The following is a 14,751-nucleotide window of genomic DNA, read 5'->3' as shown; positions in this document are numbered from 1 at the left end:
CACAGCTGGCAAGTGCAGAGCTGCAATTGGCAAGCATCACAGACGCTGGTCACGCTGTGCAAGCTGTTTATTTTCACAGCACACGTGCATCACGCAGGTAAAAAAACGGCAGTAAACTGCAGTGTCACTTCGTAGCTGCACTGCCTGCAATATCACAATTTCAGAAACAACTGCTCGAGTGCAGTGTTCGGTACGATAACGGATTGGTGCCTGTATTTCCGGAGTAACAATGGCAGTCATTCGAACTTAACATGTATGGGTGCAAGGAAAAAAGGTGCCGCGGCTGCTGCGGTTCTCGAGTAGCTGGGGGGTGGAGACGATAATTACTGCTGCGCCTTCTCTAGGGCGGCTGCTACAACGTAGCTCACTATCGTGGGCACCTCGGCCATGGCTCCGTAGCCGCGGTCCGCGCAAGCGAGTCTCTTCTCAATGCACGGCACCTCGGTGTAGCCGAGGTCCTTCAGAATCGTCATGTGCTTCACCGTTATCGGGTGGCACCACATATGAGTGTTCATGGCCGGACAAAAGAGCAGCGGCTTCTGCATGTCCCAGGCCCTGACGACGCAGGTGAGCAGATTGTCGCACAATCCGTTCGCTATCTTGGCCATGGTGTTGGCGTCCAGCGGAGCGATCACCATCACGTCGGCCCAGCGCCTGAGCTCTATGTGAAGCACCGGATCGGACATCTTCCGCCAAGTGGTCCACTCGTCATCGTCGACGAGCAGCGGTACCGAGCGCGGAATCATTAAACGCTCGAAGAAGTGAAGCGCTTTGCTCGTCGCTACCACTTTCAGGTCCACTGCGGCGTACCCCTGGAACCTCTGGTGCAGTAGCTGTTGGACTAGCACGGGTATCTTGATGGATGCCACGCTGCCCGTGCAGCCGATGAGTATGTTCAGAGTCTTTGTGGAGACTTCGGTGGACATGTTTGCTCTGCGCTAGCTCCCTGCTAGGTCTGAATGATTTGCGCGACCTTTGTTTTTCCTGCTAACAGCGGCGCGCGATTCCATCATGCCGCGCACGGCTGCTGCTATCGCCGCTCTTTTGTGTTTTTGTTAGGAAATTTCCTCCGCGCAGATTCACCTGGCTGTGCCGATGAGAAGACGGACAGTTTCGTACGAAGTTGCGACAACTTTCTTTGAGTGCGATTTTGGCTGCCTAATAAATTTTCTTTGCGATTTCTCCTTCGCGTGCGTCTCTGCAGTGCATTACGACACTCCATACCGCCTCACAAAACGTCTAGTTAGCTCAAATCGATGTTCTTTTTTTTTTTTTCCTTGTTTCTTGCGGCGGCATTGGGCTGCATCACGAGTACGCCATTGTCGGCTTCAATTCCATGTAGCGGCGTTTCTCCATTCCGTGAACCCGTCAACAGGCACTTTCGGAAAGCCGTCGCACCGCTTGACAGGTAAACAGAAAATTCCGGCCTTTCTGAAGGTTTCTGAGCGCGGATTCTAGTCTTTCCTGGGGCTTTCTCCTGACTTCTGTCGCGTTGTTGGGTCAGTGAGCACCCCCCGGAGAGAGGAGGATATGCGCTCGTTGTTTGCTCTCGGCGAGGATAACGACCAATTTTTAATGAATGAATCGGCGAAGAACTATTACCGCTGCGTGCCTCTACGTCTGTCACTCCCTTCAGAAAGTTGTCCTATGTGCGCTGGGTGAAAAGTCTTGCGGCAGCGCTGGTCGTTGTCGAGAGGCGTCGACGCTGTTCGGTTTCGTCGAGCAAGGCCAGCACTGTTCCATCGCGCTGGCTGTTTCCCACTGGGCATCACGAACGTGATTGTTAGCTTTGCGCCTGTGGCGACTTGTCGTTAAACGCTGTTCTCTGTCCGTCGGTGTCTCGAACGGGCCTCTTTCTGCTGCACTTTCGTTGTCAGGTGGAGCGGCGGCTCCCAGCGTCGCCCATGGCGTCGGGCGAGGAGATGATGTCCGCTTCGCCTGGGCCACAGTCCCAAGGCGGTCCGCCTCCTCAACAGGGCGGGCCGCACTCGAATGACGGTCACATGCAACAGGGATACCCGTCCGATAACATTCACATGCTGCAAAGGGTAAGCCCTGTCTCCTTTCTACCACTAAGCAAGCTTGCGTTGCCAAGCGTGTCCCCAGGCTAGCCTCACTTTGGCAGCCATGTCGGTTGCTAGAGGAGCCAACTGGCCTGGTTAATTCTAGGTATATGCGGGTGTTTTAAACATGCGTCTGTGCTTGGAGCGGTACGTGTGGCGTGAAAGGCGAGGCGAGTCTGCCGAATATAAAAGCGCAGATGTTGGGGGGTACCCCGCTTCCTCCAAGCGAAAGTCGTGCAGCATGACGTACTGTACGGTGTCATCGCGTGCGTAAACTAGCCTGCTAGGAGTGCGTACAGGCAAAGTTTGGGTTGCGGAGTCTGTAGCTCGTGTCCCGAACCAGGTGCTTCTCTCTGGGGGATTCAATAACGACATAGTAATGTATCCTATGGCGCTCCCTTCAAGCACATCAAACATGATACCTGGGAAAATGATTAACAGAGGGTCCACTGGCACTGCGAGCGTTGGTGTTCGGTAACGTAAACGTCTGCGACAGATTTAAGCAAGAGTTGTTGTCATACATGTAAGTCAACGCATTCTCTGACCACCGATGCTGCACATGCTATACCACACAGCCACAGCTCAAACATGCTGAGTCAACTTCACATGACTGGTTGAAACCTAATTTGAACATAGGACTAGTTGCTCTGCAGCCTTTGATGACACGACGGTTGCTGAGGCATTCACTCTGGCGGTATATGCGGTAAATTGCACAGACAGCTCTCTATAGTTTTGTGTTGCCAAAAGTGGCCAATGCTTTGTGCTGTAACGCATTAACTTGCGAAGTTGTATAAGCAAGATCTAGTACAATGATGATTGAGAATATTCATGGTTGTGAAGGTTCACTCGTCTTTATTACTTTATGCTTAGTGAACAAACACAAGATGCAATGCAGCCAAGAAAGGCTTCCCTAATCCTTTCCATGCCAAGGACGAGGTGCACTCGTGTAGGCGTTTCCTCCAAACTATGTCAGTGGCAAGTCTCACTTGTCCAGCGGATTTACTTTCATCTGCTGACTGCTACAGACGAGCGGCACCAATTTCACCATTTTTGCTTAAACACTGTGCTATTAAATGGCACAATCTTCTCAGAATTTCTAAGAGTGCAGTTTGCAGAAAGCAAGCGCACATCTGCCTTTCCTCGGTTTAAAAAAATAGTGGCATAGAGTGAAGTAGCTGTAGTGATGACGGCCGTATTTTCAGGGCCGAAATCGTGGTGTTGTTGGATGTTTCTTCACCTCAAATAAAGAGTTAGACCTGGAAAGCCCTTGTGATTCGTGTTTGGAGCTTCACCTTAGTACTGACAGTGTTCGAGGAAGATTTAGAGCCTCTGACAACCTCTCCCACTTGGACACAACAAAAACGTGTTGCCACCGGCGTCTCTGTGATTTTCTTTCCATGCTGGGCCAGCAGTCATGTGTCGCATGGAGGATAACAAAAGCAGGCTTGAGTTCTGTTCCAAGAAATATCGCTTTTCATATGGACCGTTTCCGTGGTCTTGCCTGTCTGCAATTCGAAAACATGAAAAAAAGTAATAAACAAAAATAACAAACTAATGTAAGTGGTTCACATTGAATCTATCTCACCCTACAACAATGAATCATCAGACTGGCTGAAACCCCGCATTGTGTTTCCTAGGGTAAAGACCATCCATTTAAGGTTAGGTTGTACCTTTCCAAAGTGGATCTCTTTAATATATATTATTTTCCATGAACCATTGTCACTGGAATTCACTACCTGCAAATGTGGTGTACCGCGGGAATGTTGATGTGCTCTGTCATGCTCTGCCCACAGCAATAATGCCTTAATGGCACTGCAGGTCATGTATGAGTAAAGAATCGGTCATGAAAAAAAGGCAACAGTTTTGGGGGTTTTCTTAAGAAAAGTTGGCCCAGTAAAAGTCAAGTTTTTTTACGGCTGAACCTTGGTTCATTGATCTGCCTTCTTTCTATAAATAAGAAATTTACTTTGTAATGCTGCTTTGTTTTCATTTGGACTTTGTAACATGATTGCTTATTTTGTTCATCATCACTTACTCAAACATTTGGCATTACATCACTACTTATCCAGTTTTGTCAGGGCATTTAATTTCATCACCAGCAGGCAATGAAACCGGGCCACGTCTGTGGCAACTTGCTTCTGTGATGTCGAGGTTTGCACACTATGGTGATTTTTTGTTTTTCCCAATCAACAACGTTACTGTATGATCCGTAACAAAAAAATGTGTTATGAATGCAAAATTTGAGTAAAAGCAAACCTTCCTTAAGTTCTCAGTCTGCCACATGTGTTTTTGTATCAGATTCACATGCGGTTCTAGTAAACTCGACCTGAAGTGAAGTCTCGAATATGCCACTTGTCATTACGTTACCAACATTCTCACTCTTCCCCCTCCGCCTTTCCACACCAATGATTACAGGCCATCAACAACATGGAATCGGAGAAGGGCATGACTCCAGACGACCCCCGCTACCCCCAGATGCTGGGCATGGGTGGCGGCCGTGGGGGCAAGCCACCAGGGGGCGCTGCTGGAGGCAGTGGCGGCAGCTCGGGGGTCCCCAGCCCCATCATGGGACCGCCACCTGTCCCACCTCAGGGGGCGGGGCCTATGGGAGGACCGCCCCCCCATGAGGGGCCACCACCACCTCACCACGGTTACGGACCTCCGCCACCTCAGGGCCCCCCACCGCCACAGCACATGGGGCCAGGCAAGACCTTTTCATAAGTAACGTTTCGGGAGGGGGAGGGGGGGGGGCAGTGAAATTAATACTTTAAATTTGTTATGTGAACCCCGGAAATTTTCGTGAGCGAAAAAAGCCTTTGTTTCTCGTTTAACACAGACTGCAATATTACACAAACTTTTTCAACAGCTGCTGCAGTGTACATGGGATACATTAAACTTGTGTCACAATGCTGTAGCAGCTGTCACGGCTCGTGAACTGTTCACAAGAACTGTTTCGTAAACGCTTTTTCTATATCACTATGACTTGGTTCTAAGCAAAAGGTTTTGCTTTACGTATAAGCTGACATCTTCATCAGCGGGTCACAATATCACACATTGGAGCATAGCAGTGTGTATCTCCTCACATGCACTTAATTAAATATAAAGAGTGGGTTTAGCAGCAAGCTCGCTGCTTTAGATGAACTGTCATAGGCTGGTTTTCTCTGCACAACCATGAAAGAGCGGAGTTGTCGAAGAAGGGTACTGCGTGTAACTACAGTCCATAGTGGTACCAGTTAACTTTTGCACTCATTCAATTAAAATATTCTCAATATTCTACAATTAGAGCCTTTTCCAAGCTACAGCCAACAGCACACCTCTCTCAAAATTCTGTGCGTTTTTCTCTCGAATCCTTGCCTGCTGTGTAACATAGAGTTGCATGTCCACTGTCGAAGAAACAGACTTTTCAGCATATTTTTCTCTGGCATTGCTATCCAGTGTCGGGCAGATGGTGAGGGCACCTCAAAAGATCAGTAAACATTGGAATGCAAGCCCACAATTGGTAGGTCAAATTTTCAGGTGCGTTGCCATTAGCAATAGCATCTGCCATTGCTTCTAGGCCTTGTGGAAAGAACTTTCGGTACAGAATGAGCCTCCTCAGAAAGGCATTTTCAGTCACTGAAAACAAAAATAGGCCTATATGAGCACAAAGGACTGAAAGTGGCATTTATAGGCACTATGAGGTCAGCTCTAAACCACCTTTTAAGCCACATTCGTTCTCACTAAATAGGTGCAGCTGTGACATGTGGGAAGAAACAGGCATTTGCCTTTAATCCAGTCTCTAGATATAACACATAGAAGGTTTACAACATAATCGTGGACAATAAAATAATGTGCACAACGTAAACAAGTTTTAAATGTAAGGTACTGTGAATATAGATCAGTTGATGTACAACACACTCTGGCCATGAAAAAATGCATTGGCAAGCAAAAACTAAGAGCAGGTACAACACAGTTAATACAACAGAAATATTGCAAACTAGAAAAATGTAAAAGATAGGCATTTACGAAAGAAATTAACATAAGTTAGCAAAAGATATGTCGCGCATTTTTAAATGATGATGCGATGTGGAAATAGGCAACACGTTCCAGGAACATTTTGCATCTGAGAAAGCCCTTTGTTTGCCGTGATTAGCACCGACTTCTCTCGGGAACGGCAATGTAAGGGCTAACACAATCATGCCTCGAAGTGCACGTTGCTTGCCTAACATTGTGGCAGGACCATTTCTGTGTCACAGCAAACCTCTTCTTTGCCCGTTAGGTCCGGGGCCACACGGTTACGGCATGGGTCCACAGCAGACGGGCGGCTACGGAGGTGGTGGCGGCCCTTACCAGCAGCAGCCATACCCTTCTCCACAGCAGGGAGGAGGAGCAGCTGCCAGCACAGCCCCTCCTCATCAGCCGGGACCGCACCCGCACCATCCCCCAGTTGCTTCTGAGCCTCCCGACCCATCCTCGCAGGGTGAGTGGCCCACAGCTTTTGATTGTTGGGGCACTGGTGGCAGTACTTCGTGGTAAAGCTGCAAGTTATTTCAGGATGCTGATTTAACCCTAGTGTTTTTGTACGAGCTCAGCTTGCAATGGGGGCAATGATCCTGTTCTCAAAGCGATGTGGACGAACTCAGTTTGTCTGCATAGTTTTTCTTCTACTACACAGACGGCCGCAGGGCCAATGTTTGAAATCTGCGGTTATTTTGCTCCCTTTTGTTTTACTATATAGACATGAGCACTTTGTCGGCACCTCGAAAGCTACGTTGATTCAGTCTTCACATTCTGAAACATAGATGGTAGCCATTTCGCCAGTGCTGAAGCGGCACGAACATTACGGTCATTGTTTTATACTGCATAGATGGCAACACTTTGTCAACACTCAAAGATAAAATTTTTTGAGATTGCGCACTTCTTGTGCCTTTTCCTCATTTCTAACTACCTACTGTTTGTGGCAATGACAACTACATATATATATTGCATACGGAAGAGGTAAAATGAGGTTTTTCATGCCTAAAACGTGAAGCAAATTGGTTAAAAGAAAGCTTTAAAAGGGCTTTCGATGGAGTTAGAAATAAGCCATCAAATAAAATAGCAATATAAGGTCACTTTTGGTCAAAATAATAAAACAATTAAGAGGGTAAGGACATTTACTGATCAGACACCATATTTACGCAGCTTATCACAATAAAGCAAAGGTCAGTTACCTGTTACTGATGACAGCTGGCTGGCCTTACTTTTTTCAATAGGCTGTAGCTAAGTTATATTTGTGCAAAATTGCAGTTACTGACTGATTCACCCTTTCACTTGTACATGACAAATTCGGCCAACAGATTTATGAAAGAAACCACAATGACTTCCTTGAATCAGACGTCGAGCTCACTACGTTTGTAAGAATGGCCTGGAGGTAGTTGATAAGGTAATTGAAGAGTGCTGAACTGACACTCCAAAACCTCACATAGCTTTTCAGATGCTAACTTATGCGATTCTGCACAACTTGTGGTCTCAAACAATGTTGTGCACATTGAACTAGATTGCATACGAATAGTTTTAGAACTGTCAAAGATAGTACATGGCTGACCGCCAGACTTATACGAGAGGGTCTGCAAGCGTGGTGTGGTCGCAAGCAGTGCCTGCAATTTTGGGCGAGGTTGGCACTGTCGACCAGACATGCTTTCATCTGCCTCGTTATGCTCACCAGCAGGTTACAACAGCGGAGGAGGACCCGGCAGTGGGGGTCCGCCTTCCAACGGGTCTGCAGGCAATCCGCCGCCAGGTGCCGAGGGAGGCGCCAGCTCAGCTGGCGGCGGCTCAAAACCATCGCTGTTGAGTCCACCGCAGTTAACGCAGCTGCGGGCCCAGATCATGGCGTACAAGCTTCTGGCACGCAACCAACCCGTGCCAGACCACATCAGCATGGCCGCCCAGGGCACGGGCTCCTCACAGGGCACCCCGCAGGGTTCGCCCCAGCCGGGCCCACCGTACATGCACAGGCCACCAGGTGAGTTCGGCCGCTGTGTGCGGTCTCCCTAGTGCTGTTGGAGTTGTTGTGCGAAGGAAACGAGGAAGAGGACGAAAGGCAGGGAGGTCTCTCTAGTGCTGTTGGAGTTGTTGTGCGAAGGAAACGAGGAAGAAGACGAAAGGCAGGAAGGTCTCTCTAGTGCTGTTGGAGTTGTGCGAAGGAAACGAGGAAGAGGACGAAAGGCAGGGAGGTTAACTTCTTAACTACGCTTACAGTGTAAGGCTTCATGTGGACGAGGGAAGAAACTGGGACACGGGCAGCGCTGTCTGTGTCCTAGTCTCTTCTTTCGTCCGCGTGAAGCCTGGCACTATAAGCATAGCCAAGGATGACCCAGCAACATGCACCAACACTGCGATGTTAACTCCTTCTGTGCTGTGGAGGAGCCGGGCTCGTCTGCACGTGTTTAGTAAAAACCCCTGAGGGTGAGCCCAGCCCATTGATGATGCTTTTAATTTTCTTGCTATTTGCATTTTCTCATCAATAATATACATCTATTTTTTGGTTTACTTGTATAGCTGTTCTAAGTTTCGCATTTACTGTAAATTGTTGAGATTCTGTGTAAATAAACACTTATAATTTTGTTTACATTATCTTCCGTTAAAGTTCCTCTACTTTAAAAATTTGCCCGTTTATGGTCAAAATTAAGGAAAATACCGTGGTTGGGAAGGGTGAAAGGTGAACTGCAGCAAAATTTCAGACCGCGCAAAAAGCCTATTTTCAGAAAGCGTACATATGGAGCAGCCTCCATGTAAAATTTTGTATTTGAAATGTTTCTGCTGTCCTGTACCTATATCAGCACAACCTGCATGCATTGCTGCGCAGGAATAGTGTTGCACAGCTTCAGTTGATGAGGTGAGTGCTTGCTGGAGGGGTGTGCTGCCGTCGCAGAGAATCTTTTCGGGAAATATTTTGGCCCAAATTTAGGGGTGTGTCCCTTGCACGAGAACACACAGCCATACGTCCGTCATCATGAGCAGTTGGTATCTGCTCTTGCAAAGAGCTGCAGCATAGGAACCCTTTCTTTTTTTGTCGTAGCTCGCAGCCAATTCTACGTATTCTCCAGAAGAATGAATGAATGAACAATGAAGCCTTAATGTATACAGGCCCAGGTGAAAGCTCTTACTGGTAAAATCAGTTCATTGCATAGCTTCAATACTCTTGCCCTCTGCTTGCGAAACTGAGCTATTTGACCATCGGTTTTGTTGAAACGTTCTGTGTACAGGAGCTCCATCACCTTCCATGAGGCCGTCCCCCCAGCCGGCACCACCCATGGGGGCGGGGGGCCCACCACAGCAGTATGGGCCCAGCAGCCAGGGCGCTGGTGCTGTAGGCCCAACCGCCATGGGTCCCCAGTACGGGCCGGTGGCACCGACTTCCGGGGCCGCCGTCCCGCCGGGGGTGCCTCCCCCTCCTCCGCACGGCCAGCCCCCCCACCCCATGATGGGGTCCCAGGGGGGCGGGGCGCCGACGCCTCCACCCCAGGGGGCAGGGGCAGGGCCACCCGGGGGCGGGGTGCCCCTGCAGCAAGGGCCCCGGCCCGGTTGCCAGGCGCCACCGCAGAATGCCAGGGGCAGTCCCGGAACAGGACCACCATCCTCTATGCCGTCCATGATGCAGGTGATGGGTGCAGCACTTCATTCGACATTTTTCATGAGAGTTCATGCTTGTGCCATTGTGGCGAAAGAAGAATGCCACACGAATTCAGCTGGATGGAACTTCACAAACGCACATCGTTACTTTGCATTCATGGCACTGAGTGAGGTTAAGTCGCCTTTACTGGCCAAGACAATAAAGGGTGGTGCCGACAAATGTCAGATGACGGGGAGCAGTGTGCCATGCCATGTCAGTTGAGTGCCACACTTAGCCCTAACCTCCCTTACTCATTTCTTCCAACGGGCCTCAATCCACCATTTAAATACAGTGCCATCGAAGTTCAAATCAGTAATGTCAATAAAGAACTATAGTTATGCAAATATCAAAATTTTATAATGTGAATCAACAATGAAACAATAAAATGATAATTGGAATTTCTTTCTTTAGCAATGTGGTGATCTTTTTCAACCGTAAAAAAGTAGCCCAGTTAGCCATTACACTAACAGCCTGTTCATTTGACCCTAGTTAATTCGGACTATTGGGTACACAGCGTGGTCTCCCCAGCCAGTTGTCACTTAGTGCAGTGACTGTCAAGAGATGACCTCTGAAATGCAGGTAGCCCTGCTTAAGTAATGAGAAGTAAACCAGGCAAGAGCTGGTCGTAGCACTTGACCCCTTACTGTTGAGTGCTGCCTCCAAGCAATCTACCTCCACCATTTGGCTGCTGATTGTATTCACTTGTTCAACTGCTTTCTGGGCACTCCGATTGTGTGCAACAAGCTGCAGCTGTCGGCGTTAAAGAATGGCACTGCTATAACAACTGTGAAGAGGGGTCACGGGTGGCAAGTGATATGCAAGCACCGCCGAGGCATCGCTTTGGTGGCCCCAAAAGGGGCCTTTTAAAAAATGCGAGAAAGAACGCTGAGGCGAGATCGCCACAAGCATCTCACCACGTACTTCTCACTGGCTTGCACGAGAAAAGCTTATGTCCGTCAGCCTCGCATGCTTTACGCGAAGCTTGCCGACATCCTTCACCAAGGCATCCAGGTGCTCCACGTAGTGCAGCAGAAGCTTCCTTGTGAGAACGAAGCCTCGGCGGGACTGAATCATTTGCCGGGCCTCCTGTAAGGACAACGCTGAGGCAGCCCCTACCGTGTCATCGCTGCTTTTGTCGCTGTCACTATCTGATGCAAGCACGTTCACGACGATCGCCTCATCGGTTAGAAGCACTTAGTTTCCAAATCTATAGCTTTTCACTGTTAACGTTATGCATTGCCGATGGCCAGCAGGCGGATCAGCCATCTTCTGCTTTGGCAGTGTCGAGCGAGGCTGAGAAACCACGTGGCCAGGAACAATTTTGACACAACCATCAAAGACGCACACAGCCGATTAAGCTGTTTGCACAACTGCGCTGAATGAGAAGCTAGCGAGCAACATGCAAGCAGTGGAGTTAGCGCAGTCCATTAGTGTTTCGGCGGGTGGCGCAGCCTAGAGCTATGGGTGCAGCCCATTCGTGTTCAGAATGGGTGTAGGGGCGATGGGAGAGAGGCATGCGGTGGCTGTTGGAGCAAGGGCCATTGTGCAGCAGCTCGAATTTCTCATTTTTTTTATTTTCAAGGATTTTGCATTTCACTACTTTTCAGCAGAGACACCCAGGAGCCAGACTTCATCATTATAACCGATAATGCGGCATTAGGGCATTGCAGTAAGTGGGTTATTTCACCATGGAAAACATAAGAAGTTGACGGTGCAGCAGTTTCTGATTGTTATAACTCTTCTATTGTTAAAACTGGTGTTGTTATAAGTGGGTTCAACTTGCTGAAACTCAGCAAGAAAAAAAAATTTTCTGGTAGATTGCCAAATGGTGGAGGAAGGTGGTAAGGAGGGGCACTGGCCTCCCCGCCGTTATAGCTTTCTCACAACAAACAGCTCTGCCATCCCCCTATTTTGATTTTTTGATACAACCCGGTTATGACAATTATCGGTTATAACGATGGAATTTTCGTGGCACTGGAATATTGTTAAAGGTGGGGTTGGACTGTATCAAGTTGTGAAGTTTCTGGATAAACCTCTTGGGCCAACACTGAACGACTGGCAGCAAGCGTTGTTTGTTGGTTTAGAGCAGAAACGCAGGATATGAAAAAAGAGGTTTGGCACGGAACTCGCTTTTTGTTTTAAAGCACGGCGAGAGGAGACAGACCGATGCAACATCTCCGGCTGCAGTGGTGTCACACTCGTGATGTAAAGCAAATGAGATGTACACCTGTGGTTCACATATGACGAGAGCTGTTTGTACAAATTCCAAATGAAGCCATAGGTAACTTGGGAGTGAAGCCCACATAAAGTTTTCTACATGGTGTTTAACTCCGTATTGCTGGAAAAGCTTCCGCAAAATATTTGTTTCTTTTGGTTAATTATGCTTGCTGTATTTATTCGATTCTAACGTGCCCTCGATTGTAACATGCACCCGTCTTCTGTGACCAAAAAAAAGGGGGGGGAAAACACGCCCTCAATTGTCACATGCACCCATTTGCCGTGACCTGAAAGAAGGAAAGTCCTTTACAATACCGGGCACCTCATTCTTTCATACAGAAGTACAACTTTCTCTCATTTGGAAAAGCAATGATTTACTGCCAGTATGCTAAAGTTGTGATAAATAGAAAAAGTCGAAGTTTCACACGAAAGGCGTTACAACAAAGAGCGCATTTTCACTTTCGCAAAACCCTTGAGAGCCCTTCATTTTGCATTCAGCTTCACAACCCGCAGCTGGATGCTTGAGAAGAACGATCTTACCTTATCTTAATGTCAAACACGAAATAAGATTAAGATAAGTGGAGTTCCTTGTCAGACCACTCATTGCATCTTATCGCTGTTCTGGTGCTCTACTGTGATAGTGAAAGAAAGGCCAGCCAGCAGGAAGGGCACACGACACGCAAGCTAGTCATGTGTTAGTAGTTAATGCTACGTTAGCAGCAAGAAAAGGTTTGTATGGAGTGTAGGACCGTTGCAGTAGACTTTTTCATCTTTTGGTAGCTTGATCCCACTTTTGTCCAATCTTTTGCACAATTTTATTATATTTTTATCTTGATCCCACTTTTGTCCCATCTTTCACCCATCTTTTGCCCAATTTTATTTTACTTTTAGATCTTTGGCTTTGAATCTATCCTCGGAAATGGCCTCTCACACTTTCCTAGACTAACCTAGCCCTTCCATATGCCATTGACTTACACTCTTCATTTTCCTCCTTGCTGATTTGATTCTCGCATCAGTGCATGTCTGAACATGTTCTGAAATTACATGGTATTCTCACTCTTCTTTCATCAACTTAATGGCATTGTTTGCCACAGTGACTCCCCTTCACTGTGATCACTTCAGGGCGTCCACAGCTCGATTTCAGCATCTGCATCTAGGCGGGAAGTGCATGGTCTGTTTCTCACTAGGATTCGTTTGCTTCAGCTCTGTTGATTTCTCACTATATTTTGCACCAAGTGGTGGCAATAATGGCACCATGTGAGTGATGATAAAAAGAGAGAAGAAAGGGTCAAAAGACAAAAGCAGGAATTGTTACAAAAGCTGGGCACAGAAGTGTCTATAGTAAACGACACTGAAGTGAAGGGGCTGCTCTGGGGCATGTTTCTTTCTGTTTCAGTGTCTCGTTGCAATTTCCAGCATCTCAATGTGAAACCTAAAGCATGTGGTTTCGTTCGAGGCTCCATCTGAGGCGCTGCTCTGGATGCTGCCAAACTCCACCATGTTGTGCAATCTTATGAGCTCCAATTGGCTCCAAGCACAGCTCCACCCGTTCTGATTGGCTCAAAACCCAAACTTGGTGGAATTTAGCAATGTGACAGAATTTGGCAGCATCCGGAATAGCACTGTAGGTTTTACTTGGAACTGTCCTTGCTTTCTAGCGTTATTTAGTGTCACATATCTGGGCAAGTTAGCAAAATTTACTGTTTCTACATTTGAGAGAACTGAAAAACTAGATTTTTTTTCATAAGACAAAAATTACGAAGTACGTGTACACTGACGAGGGTCCTAGAGTAATATAGTAGTGAGAGCAGGACTCCCATTAGACCCATTTGTTAGGCTTGGCCACATGGACATGTGTGTGTGTGTGTGTGTGTGTGTGTGTGTGTGTGTGTGTGTGTGTTTGCAGTGGATGAGCAATCACTTGCTCTCGGCCCATGTTGCTGTGTTGCAACGCTAAGTGTGCCCCTGTGCGCAGATGCAGCAGCAGAAGCAGAACCGCATCACACCCGTGGCCAAGCCCCAGGGCATCGACCCCATCGAGGTCCTGAAGGAGAAGGAGAACCGGCTGACGAGCCGCATTGCCCACCGCATCGAGGAGCTCTCCAAGCTGCCGGCCAACCTGCCCGAGGACCTGCGCATCAAGGCCATGATTGAGCTGCGCGCCCTGCGCCTGCTCAACTTCCAGCGGCAGCTGCGCGCCGAGGTGGTGCAGTGCATGCGCCGGGACACCACCCTCGAGACCTCGCTCAACCCCAAGCTGTATAAGCGGACCAAGCGGCAGAGCCTCCGCGAGGCCCGCCTCACCGAGAAGCTCGAGAAGCAGCAGAAGCTGGAGCAGGAGCGCAAGCGCCGCCAGAAGCACCAGGAGTACCTGGCGGCCGTGCTGCAGCACGGCAAGGACTTCCGCGAGTTCCACCGCGGAGTCCAGGCCAAGGTGGCCAAGGTGAACAAGGCGGTGGCCACGTACCATGCCAACACGGAGCGCGAGCAGAAGAAGGAGCAGGAACGTGTCGAGAAGGAGCGTATGCGGCGCCTCATGGCCGAGGACGAGGAAGGATACCGCAAGCTCATCGACCAGAAGAAGGACCGTCGGCTGGCCTTCCTGCTGTCGCAGACGGACGAGTACATCCACAACCTCACCGAGATGGTGCGCCAGCACAAGGCCGAGCAGCGGCGGAAGCTGCGCGAGAAGAAGAAGAAAAAGAAGAAGAAGCAGCCGCAGCCGGGTCAGCAGGGACAGCAGGAAGGGAACGCCGGGGCCGCTGCGGCTGGAAGCGGGGAAGGCGGCCCACTGGGGTCATCCGACGCAGCCATGGATGCGGTGAGTGTGGGAAT

At 48.7% G+C, this 14,751-nt stretch overlaps 2 protein-coding genes across 4 annotated transcripts in view; one reads left to right on the top strand and one right to left on the bottom strand.

Moving 5' to 3' along the window:
* Positions 1-49: 49 nt before the first annotated feature.
* Ppcdc (phosphopantothenoylcysteine decarboxylase) lies at positions 50-1,209 on the bottom strand. The gene has a single exon (XM_075672848.1). It carries the CDS (start codon positions 924-926, stop codon positions 324-326), a length of 603 nt encoding a protein of 200 aa, XP_075528963.1. The 5' UTR covers positions 927-1,209; the 3' UTR covers positions 50-323.
* Positions 1,210-1,272: 63 nt separating this feature from the next.
* Positions 1,273-14,751, top strand: part of brm (ATP-dependent helicase brm) — a 61,173-nt gene continuing 47,694 nt past the window's right edge. The window contains exons 1-7 of one of the 3 annotated variants that reach the window (XM_075672845.1): positions 1,273-1,408; positions 1,878-2,048; positions 4,479-4,767; positions 6,322-6,522; positions 7,750-8,049; positions 9,293-9,687; positions 13,898-14,737. In XM_075672845.1, the coding sequence (XP_075528960.1) occupies positions 1,905-2,048; positions 4,479-4,767; positions 6,322-6,522; positions 7,750-8,049; positions 9,293-9,687; positions 13,898-14,737 (2,169 nt within the window). In that variant the 5' untranslated portion in view covers positions 1,273-1,408; positions 1,878-1,904. Of the gene's footprint in view, positions 1,409-1,877; positions 2,049-4,478; positions 4,768-6,321; positions 6,523-7,749; positions 8,050-9,292; positions 9,688-13,891; positions 14,738-14,751 lie in introns of all 3 variants that reach the window. The other 2 variants (XM_075672843.1, XM_075672844.1) reach the window with 2 other exon arrangements.

The sequence above is a fragment of the Dermacentor variabilis genome, chromosome 10 (genome assembly GCF_050947875.1).
Source record: "Dermacentor variabilis isolate Ectoservices chromosome 10, ASM5094787v1, whole genome shotgun sequence".
In the NCBI taxonomy this organism is placed as follows: Eukaryota; Metazoa; Arthropoda; class Arachnida; order Ixodida; family Ixodidae; genus Dermacentor; species Dermacentor variabilis.
Note: the sequence above shows the minus strand (reverse complement) of the source record. Positions and strands in the feature narration are given on the sequence as shown.